The sequence below is a fragment of the Excalfactoria chinensis genome, chromosome 5, assembly GCF_039878825.1.
Source record: "Excalfactoria chinensis isolate bCotChi1 chromosome 5, bCotChi1.hap2, whole genome shotgun sequence".
Classification (NCBI taxonomy): Eukaryota; Metazoa; Chordata; class Aves; order Galliformes; family Phasianidae; genus Excalfactoria; species Excalfactoria chinensis.
In genome coordinates this window covers 6,678,864-6,692,260 of record NC_092829.1, presented here as the reverse complement: position 1 = coordinate 6,692,260, position 13,397 = coordinate 6,678,864, and the positions used below count along the sequence as shown (strand labels likewise).

General features: G+C 42.1%; 1 protein-coding gene across 1 annotated transcript in view; it reads right to left on the bottom strand.

The window, feature by feature from the left end:
• The window catches only part of BRF1 (BRF1 general transcription factor IIIB subunit), a 171,133-nt gene that overhangs the window by 120,144 nt on the left and 37,592 nt on the right, over nt 1–13,397 (bottom strand). Inside the window, exon 3 of the mRNA XM_072337071.1 lies at nt 12,602–12,775. Coding sequence (XP_072193172.1) covers nt 12,602–12,775 — 174 coding nt within the window. The remainder of the gene's footprint in view (nt 1–12,601; nt 12,776–13,397) is intronic.

The window sequence follows — 13,397 nt, the reverse complement described above, 5'->3', positions numbered from 1 at the left end:
GCTATTGTGGGTCCCGTGTCTACAGCTGCTTGCTTATTGTGTCGTATTTGCAGAGCTTTCAAGAAAAAAAAGATAGCATTTCTTCCCCCCTGCTACCCAGACTTACAAATTCAGTCTAGGCTTTTGATAACGAGCTCAGTACAACAGCAGAACTAGCAAACAGAACTTGCTCTCCCTAACAACTTTACCTGTTCAAATACAGCTGGAAAGGTATATTTTGGGGTCTTTGCAATATCACACAGGAGACTACTACACAGGGTAGGCCTCTTACGTTCCAGGAGGCAACACATGGCTGTGTGTGCTTTGGATGCACAAGGGACAGACATGTCTACACTGCACCACTGCCCTCACAGAGCAGCGCACTTCCCCTCTGTGCCTTCATCTCTCCAACCAGAAGATGAAGACTGTAATACTGACCTCCTCCACAGAGCACTGTAAATCCTACCCCTCATCCAGGAGGGAGCAAATTGGAATTACAGCCCTGCTGTCAGAGCTGTTTGCATATTAGGTCACTGTAACCATATATAATAAATACTGTAGGTAAAAACCAACGAAGAAGAAAAAAACACAACAAACGGGTGGGAATGACCTGAGAAAAAGCTGGAGCTGATAAACACCCCTCAGCTAAAAAGTCTGCCAGTCTGCTCAAATGGCTACAACACGAGGATAGACAGATAGACTACAAGGTACGCATAGGACTAGATGCACTGCCAGACTCAAAGGGCTGGATTAATAGCACAAAGCCCAACTCGCAGACAGTTACAACACGCATCCCTCAGGGCACTGCCTTACATTCACACTGAGCCACCAAAGCAGAAGGCACCACAGGCAGGTCTGTAGCTGACACCAAGCTGGAGGAGCAGTCCATCCACCAAAAGGTAGGGCTGCACTTAAAGGGACCTGAGCAAGCTGGAGAGCAGGGTGGGCAGGAACTGCAATTGTCTTTACATTTAAAAAGTCCTTTGCTTAAGACAGAGTAACCCCCTGCTGCAGTACAGGCCAGGTCTGATTGGCTACAGAACAGCTTGCAGAAAAGGTGATGGAGGTCCCCATGGACAAGCTGATGAGGAGTCAGCAGCATGCTCCTGCATCAAGAGAGACTAAGCACATATTGAGCTGTATCAGCAGAAACTCTGCCAGTAGTTAAGGGAAGTGATTATTTCCCTTTATTCAGTAATTATGAAGCAGCACCTGGAGGGCTGTGTTCAGGTTTGGGTCCTCAAGACAGACAGACATTGAGAACCTGGAGTACCTCCAGTGACCAAGAATGTCACAGGGCTGCAGCTCTGTATGTCTGATAGGAGGATGAGAACTCGGCTTGTGCAGCCTGGAGAACACTTTTGGCAAGGAGATCCAACACTGTCTTTACCACCTAATGATGGTGTACAGAGAAGGAGCCAAATTCTCCTTGGACATACACAGTGACAGAACAAAAGGTAACTGATGCAAGGAATGCAAGGGGGAAAAAAAAAAGGTTTAGCATGAAGTTCAAAAAGAGGACTGTGATTAGAGATAACAAAGACTCTACTTGAGTAGGGCTTCAGCAATCTACTGATGACATGAGTGGAGAACTGAACTGAAAAGGCTCCCTCCAATCTAAATTATTCCCTGATCCCAATGGGACACAGGCTTACTATACTGTCTCTGTATTTTGCCAGCTTCAAATATGTTCCTATGTAAACATTCCCCTGTACACATATCCCACCTTCCCTGTGTCTGCTTGCTAGGAAGCTGGCAGAAAATTCTCTATCTTCTCTCCCATACTACAACCCCCTGAATGTTTTGGTAAAAAGGATTCTTGCAATGAAACAAATTTTCCCTTTTTTTGCAGCTTCTTTTTGACGCTGCCCTCTGGTTCTCAATACTGCTGCTCAAGCAGCACTCACAGCTCCTGCTCACGCTCCCATCTTCTCCAGTTGCAGCAGCAAGAAAAGTGACTCTTTTACAGCTCCACAGGGAGGGCTGCCAACAGTATCAGCAAAAAACAAGGACTGGAGCACTCTCCTGTTTCATCACTGAATGACTATGAGAAACAGCTGAGACAATGAAGTCATTGGTTCAAGGACTGAGGAACGAACATAGTAGCAACCAGTACTTGAGTTTCCCCGCCACAGTAAGAGCATAAAGTCTGAGTGGAAGAAAGAAGGCAAGAAGTAATAAATATTATACTGAAAGTTTACAAAAATATTTTTCAGCTGAAGAAGTGTTATCTGAATAAGTGCTGAACATAATTATTGGCAATGGACGGGGTACTCCAGATGTGATAAGAATGCAGTGAGTTGGGAGTCCCTAAGAAACAACAGCACAGATGCAGCCCATCTGTTGCATTCCCTAGAAGGCTGATCCTTTAAGGACCAGAAATTTTCATACAGAAAACTCAACTTAGATTCTGCAGAAGTTATTGGCACTCACACGGGAAACCGAAAACCTTCAACTCCAGATACACGCAGAATACAGTGTTCACTGATTCCGGTACCAACTGAGACAATTCAGCTGAAAACTCCAGATGTTTCTTTAGAATAAGACTTCTTCAGTAATAACTTACAGTTATTTTACTTCTTGTTTTGCCAACCCCACCCCCCATCCCGGTTCCCTGAAGAAGGATGGTCCATCAGTAATTCCTATGGAAAGCTGAAAGAAGCAATATTCTCAGTGCAGAGCAATATTCTCAGTGCAGAGCAATATTCTCAGTGCAGACCATTCAGCTCTTTTGCCCCAGAGGAAAAGTCACAGAAAGGAAAAAAAAAAAAAAAAGAGCATCTACAGCCTAACGACCTTCTGGAGCTGAATAGGCAGAACTTCATTACTCTGAGGCTACGGCTTCATTAGGGAGAGAAATAAAAAAGCACGCTGCTGATGCAGGCTACCTAGAAAGGGACAAAACCCTTGCAAAGCAAGGACATGGTGCTACTTTCTCATAGAGCAGCAAGTTCAGGTAACCTCTCACATTTTCTGCAGCCTAACCTGTATCACCAGCTCTTTGTTAATCCTACAGCCGTGCCACACATTACATTACCTGAAATGATAATAACAACTTTGTTTCCCTGTGGAAACTGAAGGGTTAAAAAGCTCTCTACGAGCACAACAGAAAGTTAAAAGGACCAATTAGAGTGGGAAAGGAAAATAAAGAGATCACAGAAACACACAAACCACCAAAAAGCCACAGAACTGATAAGCAGAGAAAATCCCCCAACAGAAAGGCAGAGGCAATGTTAGGAGTTCAGTATTTCCATGTCATAGACTTAAGCATTTCAGTTAGGACACATCGTGTTGCTGAATGAGCATTTTTACTGTATGATTTTCTCATCACATTAAAAAGACTATAGAACTTGTGAAATAAGTTAGATGCGATTCTGTGCCAGGTTTTGTTGTGTGTGGCTTTTTTCTTTTTAAGAGTTAAAAGATCTTTCCCTTCTTTCAAAACTTGCTTTCCATCATTAGCAGTTCATGTGCAATAGCATAAAATACACACGCATTCGCAATTCCTCCCCGCTTACCAATACAAAAGGAATCTTAAGATAACTGGTTTTCACCCCCTATCTAGGCCTTTAGAGGACTTTATTCTTGGCACACAAGCTGTTCCACCACTGAAAAAAAAAATAGTTATATATCTCCCTTTAAAAATACTGATCAGCAAATCTCATAGCACTTTACCAACACATGCAGTCAAAACATTACTGAGACTACTTGCGTTTCTCCTAAGTGGAAGGATGTCGAAAACATAAATGATTCACTCACAGCTGATCTAAAGAAAAGAGCTCTGCAATTTATGTTTTATTGTCAAATGTTTAAAGGATCAAATCTAAATAAAATACACGATACACAAACTTCAAAGAGCACATTATCTTCTACATCTTATTTCCAATTAGCAAGTCAAAATAAAGAAGGCATGGGGAACATTTGGCTTCAAAAGCAGAGCTCTGGAAGAAATCATGATTTGGGTTGTTTCAGGTCTCATTTAAGACTCCTGTTTTCCTCAAACTGCTGGAACTGGATAATATGGAAAAATGATTCTCTTCCTCAAAGGGGGGGAAAAAGAGCAGAGATACCAACCACCATGTGATTGAGCATTACATCATTCATACAACAACGCTGAGCCAGCCTGCCAGGTCAACTTTAAAAGACCTTTTTCTTTTGCTTTTAAGGAAGGATATGGATGACACGGACTGGCCATAAAGGCAGGCTAACAAGGAGATAAGAAAAGGCTCAGCTCACAATTTCACCTGTCATGATGCTGAAATATATACATGCTAAAATACAATCAAAGACAGCATTACTTCTGTATAGTAAGACTACATCCTGCAAACAAAATCTTGGTGGCAAACATCTGAAGAAATAATAAGACAGCTCTTAAAAAGTATTTTTACCACTTTTTAAAGGCTTATACTTTATTCAGACGTAAAGAATCACTCTCAAGACAACTACCAAGACACAAGGAAAGGCCAGTATGAAAATGACCTGTTTTTCCAAAACAAAACTGCAAGGTAATATTGCTTCTCTGATACACCTTCACTTTATTCTTAAACATCAAAAAACACAAAGAAAACCACATTAAGACTGAAGATTGTGATGGAAGTGGGCACAGTTTCAGAAGACCTCAGCTGAAGTAGTATTTGCAGATAGCAAACACAGAAGTGCTTATTGGTCTCAATTCAGTGGATTTTATTTACTCTATTTGGCATTACCAATCTTAATTAAACTATTTAAGAATATGAAACTGTCTTCTAAGGCATCATTCTTACTGCATTAAAATGCAAATATAGAATCTTCAAAATGATTCGAATGGAAGAGAGCGTTTAATTTTCTAAACGACTTCTGAAGTATTAAAATGCAGAAATCATTAGAGACGGCTACAACCAGGAATATATTTTTCAGTGAACGCAACAAGAGCATCAGCGGTGATTGACTGGCTTTCCTGACAGGGTTAATTGCAACAAAGCATCAGGTAACTCTTATTATTCTTTCAAAGAAGGGGAGGGTGGGGGCACAGAGAAGGAACGGAAGCATCACCCCACAGCCCAACCGCACAAGCAGCGTATCCTCTGACAAAAGCAAGAATGCGCTATACAATGACCGGCCAGACCACGCTGCTTTTTATTTAGCTGGTGTTTGCAACTTATGAGCTCCCACCAGGTTCAAAACGTTACTCAGTTATAACGCTGGTTTTGCTGACATAAGCACCAAAATTCAGATGCAGGGAGAAACTTCTGAATTAAGCAGAGCCAACCTAATCATTTTCTCTTTTTAAACAGCCTTTAAGAAGATCGTTAAATATTTATTTCACAACCACACAAGGATAACTGAAGGTCAAAGACATCAGAGGTGCAATTCCGTTCCTTATCATCCCTTCTTTGTATTTCTTTCACTTGCAGGAGGCCTCTCTGCCATCACATTTCCCTCCCCTCATTCATCACCCCGTCTATCGCTCAGGATTCCATTCACCTCCTCAGATCCCGTTGCTGTTTCAATGCCTCACTCCCTCTCCATGCTGCTGGTAACTCAGAGCTGCCCCTCATATTTTCACCTCGTTGCTGTCACTGCCTTCACAGCTTCCCCGTTCCCTGCTTCTCTTTCTTCTCCCGTTTCACCTCTATCACAAGAATTTCCCACCAACTCAAAAACTCCTGACTGGAACCCAATTACTAAGGCTGCAGAACATGCAATGAATTCAAACAGTCCATTATTGCATGCACAGAAAAATCTGGCACAGATTCTTCTGCTGCAAGTATTTCTGTGTTACACAGGGCCGGACACGGTGAGAGCACAGGGCTGTCAAACAATGAGCACTTGTTCTACCTGCCCATAAGGCGATTCAAACCCACAGCAACAAAGGCTTCGAAGGACCTAATCCAGAAATTTACAGAGTAATGCTTGTTCCTTCCAAAGAGGGACTGCAATGGTAGATTCCATCCCAGTACAGTCAGATGTGATAGGCAAGGGCAAAGGACCTCCAAAATTAAAACACTGCAAGGTGCAAAAGCTCTACTGTAATTAAAAGCCATGCTTCCCAGCAGTCACATCCATAAGTGTTAGTTTGAGAAAGAACTGCTTAGAGAGAGACGTGAAACACTTTGTTCTAAAGCAAAAGAAGTTATTCTGCAGTCAGATTCCAGAAGAGGATTATTTTGACCTTTACTGTTCAAAATTTCACTTGAATGGGGAAAACAGAAACGTCAAAGCTATGAAAAAACACCTAATCTGTAATCTTTATGGGCCATCTTGTGACCCTGCCCCCTCCCCAATCTCTGCAGAGGCTTTGTTTAAAGCTGCATTATGGAACAGTTGACAATCTGAGCCACCTGCTGGGTGCCAGAACCCAGAGGGGAAAAAAGTTGGTCACTAACACATAAAAGCGGTGAGAATTTCCACATTGAATTTGATGGGGCAGAATCGGGTCTCCTCCACGCCAGCACCAGAGGTCAAACCCTTCTCTATCCCGAATTAGTAACAAGTTAATAAAAAAGCAGATTTTCAGAGTGTGCAGTTCTTAAACAAAAGATTAGCCTCAACACACACGGACAGGCAAAATTACAGTCCTCCTGCTTCTTTTGGATGATATATTTAGAAATCCTATTAGCTGGAGAGATCAACATTCTTATCTGAATTTCCAGGATGCTGTAACATGCAAAATTAGAGCAGCTCTCTTAAGTGGGTCAATTATCACTACTGCACTTACAGCAGCTTTTCCCCTCCCTCCCTGCAGCATCCATAACGGGCATTTAGCACTAGAATTCGAACGGCAAGATGTTGGCTTGACACGCTCCACAATGTGACGTTTCCCTTCTACGTGATTTTCAAAATCTTGCAGGAACACAAAAAATCATCCAAGTACAGAATCTCCGCATTAAAACTGCAGTCTTCCCCCAGAAAGCTACCATGACTTTCAGAGACAGGGCACTCGGCACGATAATGCCATTCAGCAGCTGCACTCACTATTTCCCTGCCACATCTGAGTCACTCACAAGTGAGGGTTTGGGCTTTTTTTTTCTCCCAGGGGACAAAAGAAGAACCTGAGGGCACCATGTCCCTGGGGCCGAGCCATTTTGACAGCCCAAAAGGCTTCAGGTCACTTTCTTCTTAAGAGGGAATTCACACTAAAAGACACTACAAGAAATCTGATACAAGTGGAACAACACAAGCGTTACATGCAAGTACCCATTTTCATTCTAGGTACCACAAAGACATCCGCGGGGACTGACAGGTATGGCACAAGACCTAAGGGAATCACAGGCTCTTCCGTTAAGCTCTCAACATCATTATATGAATTCAAATTCATGGCAAGCAAAATCAGAGAGAACAAGACTGCGTACTGCGTCAGTGAGCACGTGGAGTTTGTCCATCTTTCCCATCAGCAGAAAAGATGAAACACCTCATTCCCTCAGCAGCGTGCTTCCAGCTCCACATGGCAAAAAAGCATGAAGCAGAACTGTCAAGTGGGAAAATCTTATGATTCTCCTTCACTACATGGAAAAGGAGACTGGATACGTTGCTTTGTGCCATGAGCCCAGCTCTGGAAATCCAGCAGTCCCATCTCTAGAAGAAAGGGTTGGAAAGGCTGGAACACAGGAAGATACAGAAATCACATTTCTGTTAATGTCCCTGACTGACTTCCTCCTCACAATTTAGCACTTCCTCCTGTGTTATCAAATAGGAATGAACATACAAGCCACGCACTACAAAATATATGAGGTCGTTGAAAGAAGATGCAAGTAAAATGAGGCAACAATACCTGCAACAATTTAAGGAGGCAGGTTGTCGTGAATAGGGTGAAACTCTCCCAAACTGAAATCCAGACACACAAAATCCTGCCCATTTCTAAGTATCATTCTGAAGCGAAAAGAGCTTCCAGTCTGAGCATCTTCTTAAGAATTAAGGCAGCAGTGTCTTTTATAACAAAACAATAATAACAATCTGGTGGAATGAAGCAATTTGCTTTGATCAATATTACATGCACTTTTAACTACACCATTTAAAAATCAGTTCTTAATATCTTATGCCCTTATCAAACTCAATATCTGAAAAAACAGAAAAACCCAACATCAACACTTTGAATGCAACCATACTTAATTAAAAGGTCAGTAACTAAAAAGACAGCCAAAAGAGAAATACAAACCATTTTCATTAACTTCCTACCTAGAGCTCTAAAATGTTGTTGATTAAAGTCTGATTTCGAAAGTTACCTTTTTAATTGGGTACACTACGGCCTGCTGGCCCCGGGAAGTTTAGCAGAGGTCGAAAGATTGCTGGAGATCTTGTTTCATTTCTATTAAAGAAGGAAGTCTTGCCCTTTTCCTTGCAAACAGACCTTGAAGTGTCAGCAGGGAAACAAAGAATGTATCCATCAAAGGCCTTCATCATGAGCTTATAGAGCCCCCCAAGATGGTATGGATGCCAACAGATCGTGATACTGCTCCAAAGAAAATGAGCTGAACATCTCTTGCAAAGTCTAAAAAGGGAGAAAGGTTCCCTGAGTGGCACCTAATCCAAGATTGAGATCGGTTCCTTACTCCATCTCAGATTTTCTGGGTGACTTAGAATGTGTCACTTAGCTTCGGTTCCGCACTTGGAAAATGAAGATAAAAATCTCTCAACTTCCCTTACTGTGACATGAAAATAAACACACGAAACGGGGAGACATTCAAACAGTTTGGCGATGGAGTGCAAGTACTGCAGACAAATGGGAAATAACAAAGTAGTGCCCCATGCAGAGAGGACATGCCTAGTTTTTTTTCCCCCCAGATCCTTCTTGCCTGCTGGCATCCTGCAATGCCTCCACAATCCTTCCTCAAACAAAAAGGGAACAGAGGAAGTAGTGGAGGAAAAGCACCTGACGTTTTCTGACTGTGTGCAAGTTTACACACAAGAAAGCAAGGCACCAAACCTTCTCCCCTCTCCTTCTGCTCCCAACACTCACATTTAACAGGTTGTTTTGCTCCAACATTTAGCAGGAAGGCTCTTCTACAAACAACTCGGAGAAGAGGCCTCACTTGGCTGCCCTGCACTGACCTGGAGGAACTCATCCCATTTTTCTGAGTATAAAATGCTGCTGAAACCACCTGAAAAACATGGACGGCCGAGCTGAGAAGGCTGGGAGAAAAACCTGCCCCAAACTTACCTCTGTGGGCAAACGCCGGAGTATTTACACAAGATAGCTGGCAAGGGAACTCTGTGAGGACTCCTCTCATGAGGAAAAGCTTTTATTTACTAAGGTTTCATACAATAGGATTTGGTTTACAACTAAGGGAGCATTTTCCAAAGAGCTTCAAAGGGGGGTGTGTGGGGGGGGTTAAAGTGGTGGTGCTGAGAGAGATAAAAGACTTTTACCACGTAAAATGTTAGTGATAAAAAGTGCAGGTGGCAGCACTGGAAAGCATTACAAACAAAATCGTGGACGGTCATACAGTTTCTATCGCAGCTGCGTATAGCAAAGAAGGACCACAAACAGAAGGAGACATTCCTTGACAAAAACAAACTGCACCTGGACAGCCCCCTCCAGCCCACATTGTTCCCAGTGACCCCGGGGCCCTGCAGCCCAGCCCACAAGTCACCCACAGCCCAGCCTGGTGCTTCCCAGCTTCACCCTCCCGGAAACGGCAGGGCCAGCTAAAGAGCCTTTTGTTTCCATTCAAACATATGTAAGGGTGGAAAAGCTGTTCAAAACATTAAAGAGAAACAACCGAGGACTGTTGCTATTCCAAGAAACGAATTACAAGCTGGAGGCTGCGGTGCCCTGAACGCTCACAGTGCCAGCTGCAGTCAGATGGCCTGGGAGTGCTCAGAGAGACCTGGTGCTTCACAACCACTTTTCTCCTTCATAATGATACTTTTCTGCATTGCAGCTTTGCTTGACACTGAAAACAGAGAAAGGTTTTATGAAGAGAATAATAAAGTTTTTGTAGGAAGGTCGTCAAAAGGGTAAAACTCCTCCCAAATACTGCTAATAGCTAATAAGCCATCTTCCTTTAGAACATTAACGCTGACAAGTAACATAAACAACGTAAATGAAAAGCTATGTCAAAGTTACTGCATTGTGGGTTTCTGTGTCAAACAAGATAATGAAAACCATAAACTGATGTAACATGAATTCAGGTTGCAGATAAAGGATTAAGCTTTCCAAAGAATTATAAATAAAAGATGTCACTGAGATAATTTCTTTTAAATCTGAAGTCTATAACTTAGAGGCAACGAAACATTCAGTCCTATTAAGTAATTTGCATTTCTGTATTAATTAAACAGCACACAGGAACCACGAAGAACTTATTGTTTGCCATTTCAGGCTGAGGGTGTCCAGGCATAATTCAGAATGCAGCAGCAGACCTGGCTAGAATTCTCCTCCCGTTTTCACAGAGGCTGGTTGGTGACACGTATGTTACAAAAAGAAGAAGAAGCAGCAGATATCCACGTAAGATAAATACATTCCATTCCCTCAAACTGCACTCAGTGCAGACAATTAAATCCTGTTTTCCCTCTCCAAAAGAGTCCCACTCCTTTCATTCCGACACTGCTAAGCACACACCACCATTTCTTGCCTCTCTGGCCCAACCACACCCAGCCATCCTTGCCCAGGCCACGTACACATTTCACTCCTTCTACCACATTAAGAAATTCACTGCCTTCCATTTCAAAGACTAACCTGTTCCCATCTCTCTCACTCCATCACACCCGAGTCACCCCACTGATTCACATGGACCACCCGAAACCAAGGCATTATCTCTCCAGTTTTGAAAATGCTGCTCTTTGCATCTTCCTCCACTTTCTCTCTTCCCTCTAAAACGCACCATCAACAAAGTACTGATTTTTCTTTTCCCTCCCAAATAATTTTTCCATCTTCCAAGTAACTTCTTCGTAAGAGTTCTACATCCAACACAATGACAACAAACACAAAGCTCTCTAAATCTCCTTAGCAGTGTTATGTGAATCTTGAAGCGTTTAAAATACCGTATGTACTTTGTACATTGTATTTCTTCTCTTTCTATACCATCCTCTACTCAATTGGAGGCTTAATACTTGGAATGTGCATTTTCATTCCTGCTAAACCATCTCATCACTTTGCCATTCTCCGCATATGCTTTTGATCTCTCTGGATTCAAAGGCTTTAGGATCAACTCTGCCCCAATAGCACATTTGCCAGATCTAGGCTGAAAATAAATGCAACACACGGACAGTGATCACTGTAATTAATCTGCAGAGACTTGAATGCATTTTAATTTCAAAGGTAAGCAATACGCACCTGCCTCTCTCAGGTTTTCAAGTTTCTAATGAAAGGGTAAGATATCAGAAAAAGCAACTTATAGTTCTACATTAAGAACCCCCAATTTCAGGTTTATTTTTAAATCTAAGTTGGTATTAAGTGCTTAAAAACAAAACCAAGACAAACGAACCAGCAGAACGCAGGCAGAGCCAGAACTCACTCTCCCAAAGTGATGCATTTAAACTCTTTTACATCAATTACAAAACAAAGTTTCTTCAGAATTGAGCCACATAGTCATGCACTACCACATCCTGAATCCCAGGTGATGTGGTAACCATGGACATGGAGTTCTCTGTGATATTAATGCAGAAAGACAGAGGCCATCCACGCAGACTCATTCATAGCACGCTTCTAGAATTTCATATGTCAGATAAGACACAGGAAATGATCTCCATTTAATGAAAAAGGTGGAAAAATGAATCTAGGTATTTATGAAGTGTCAACCGGACCAATACGTCTTGTACGTAACCAAGATACATACTGAAGTACTTTAAAGAAGGATATGTCAAACAAGCATAGAATTTCTGTTAGAAGAATAAGCCACACTTACGTCACTCAAAACAGCTCATATTGTTTCAAATGCTTTTTTTTAATTCTCCCTATCACTATCAGTGGGGGAAAATGGACTTGCATATTAAGGCTAGGCTATGTTTAACAGTATCAGATAATCCTATCTATATTTAGAGGTTACAAACGTTTTAAAGATGTGCAAAACAAAAGTAGGAACGTGTAGAGTAAGTAATACTCACTTGCAACTGTAACCCGTGTGCCATTCCATCTCCAGCCATGGGTTTCCTGCATGGTCTCTAAGTCAATTTCCTAGTTAATCAAATGAGTTTTTCCTCATAGCTCTAACAGTGGTGATACTGAATCTTCTCCTTTTAATGCTTGTGGGAAGGACAGGTATTGCGATGGAAAATTCAGAGGAATAGAGATTTGTTTTTTAATGCTCAAAGCCAAAAGGCAAACAAAGAATCCCTACTAGCACAGCACAGGGAAAGTACAGTGTCAGTAGAAGAAAATTCTGAGAAACAAGAAGTTATTGAGGGAATGCAGAGAGATGGATCCAAGAAAACACTATGAAATACTGTGTATTTAGAATGGGAAAACTTCTACCTGAACCACAGGAAAAAAATCCCATTCACTTCATTACACAAAACCAACAGCAACAAACTTCAGTTCTAAACACTTACCTTTTCCAATTCAGAAAGAATAAATCAAGCTGGAACAGTCAGCTGGCTAAAGTGTGGTTCTTTACTGTTCAACAGTAAATGCTTTCTCCTCCCACAAAGGCATTTTATGTCGGGTACCAAGGGACAACTTTCATATTGCACAACTGTGAAAGGATACGAGGAGTTCCTTCTGTCCTGCACACCAGGTAGAGACACGCAGCAATGACGTGGGCCATCTTCCTCCCCCGGGTTAGATGCTTGCTTACGGCCATCTTGAAAAAATTGAAGGCAGTATCCAGACAATGCTGATTGAGCTGAAGCTGGTTTCCTAAGTGATGAATCTGACGTTTTCCTAGAAAAATTAACAAGGAAAAAAAATTCTTAACTACTTCATGGTTACTTTTTGGGGATGGAGGGAGTTGAAAGCAAAACCAAGAGAGTGGATTTGGGATTCCTCTGTGTTAAATGCATTAGTTAGAACACAGCAATCACTCACGTTCCTGGGAGCTATACTGTCCTTAGGACAAGAAAAAAGAAAGCCTCCTTTTGGACTCCTATAACTGAAATGTGTTCCATCAGCGAGCCCTGGGAAACAAAAGCTCCAAAGATCCTCCAAGATAGGATCCAAAACATAGCTGAGACTTCTCAGATAAAAGATTACACACCCCTCCCCAAACACAGTTTGGAAGTTAGCACTATGGAGATGAGCTTCTGAAAGCTTCAGATCACTGCACGTTTGACATCAGTGTACAAACAAATGAGACATTCTGCTGCATCCCTCCAAGAACTGATGAAGTTTGCAGTTCCTCTGACCACAGCCTGAGCCTGTAAGGAAAGGAGCTGCTCTGAGGGCTTGTCTGTGATTACAGAGATAGGGAGGCACTTCCTTCCTCTGAACACTTTCACAGCAGTGCCTTCATTTAAGGCTTGGCTGCCAGAGTGCAGAGATTCATTTGTGGCTTCAGGAAAACAAA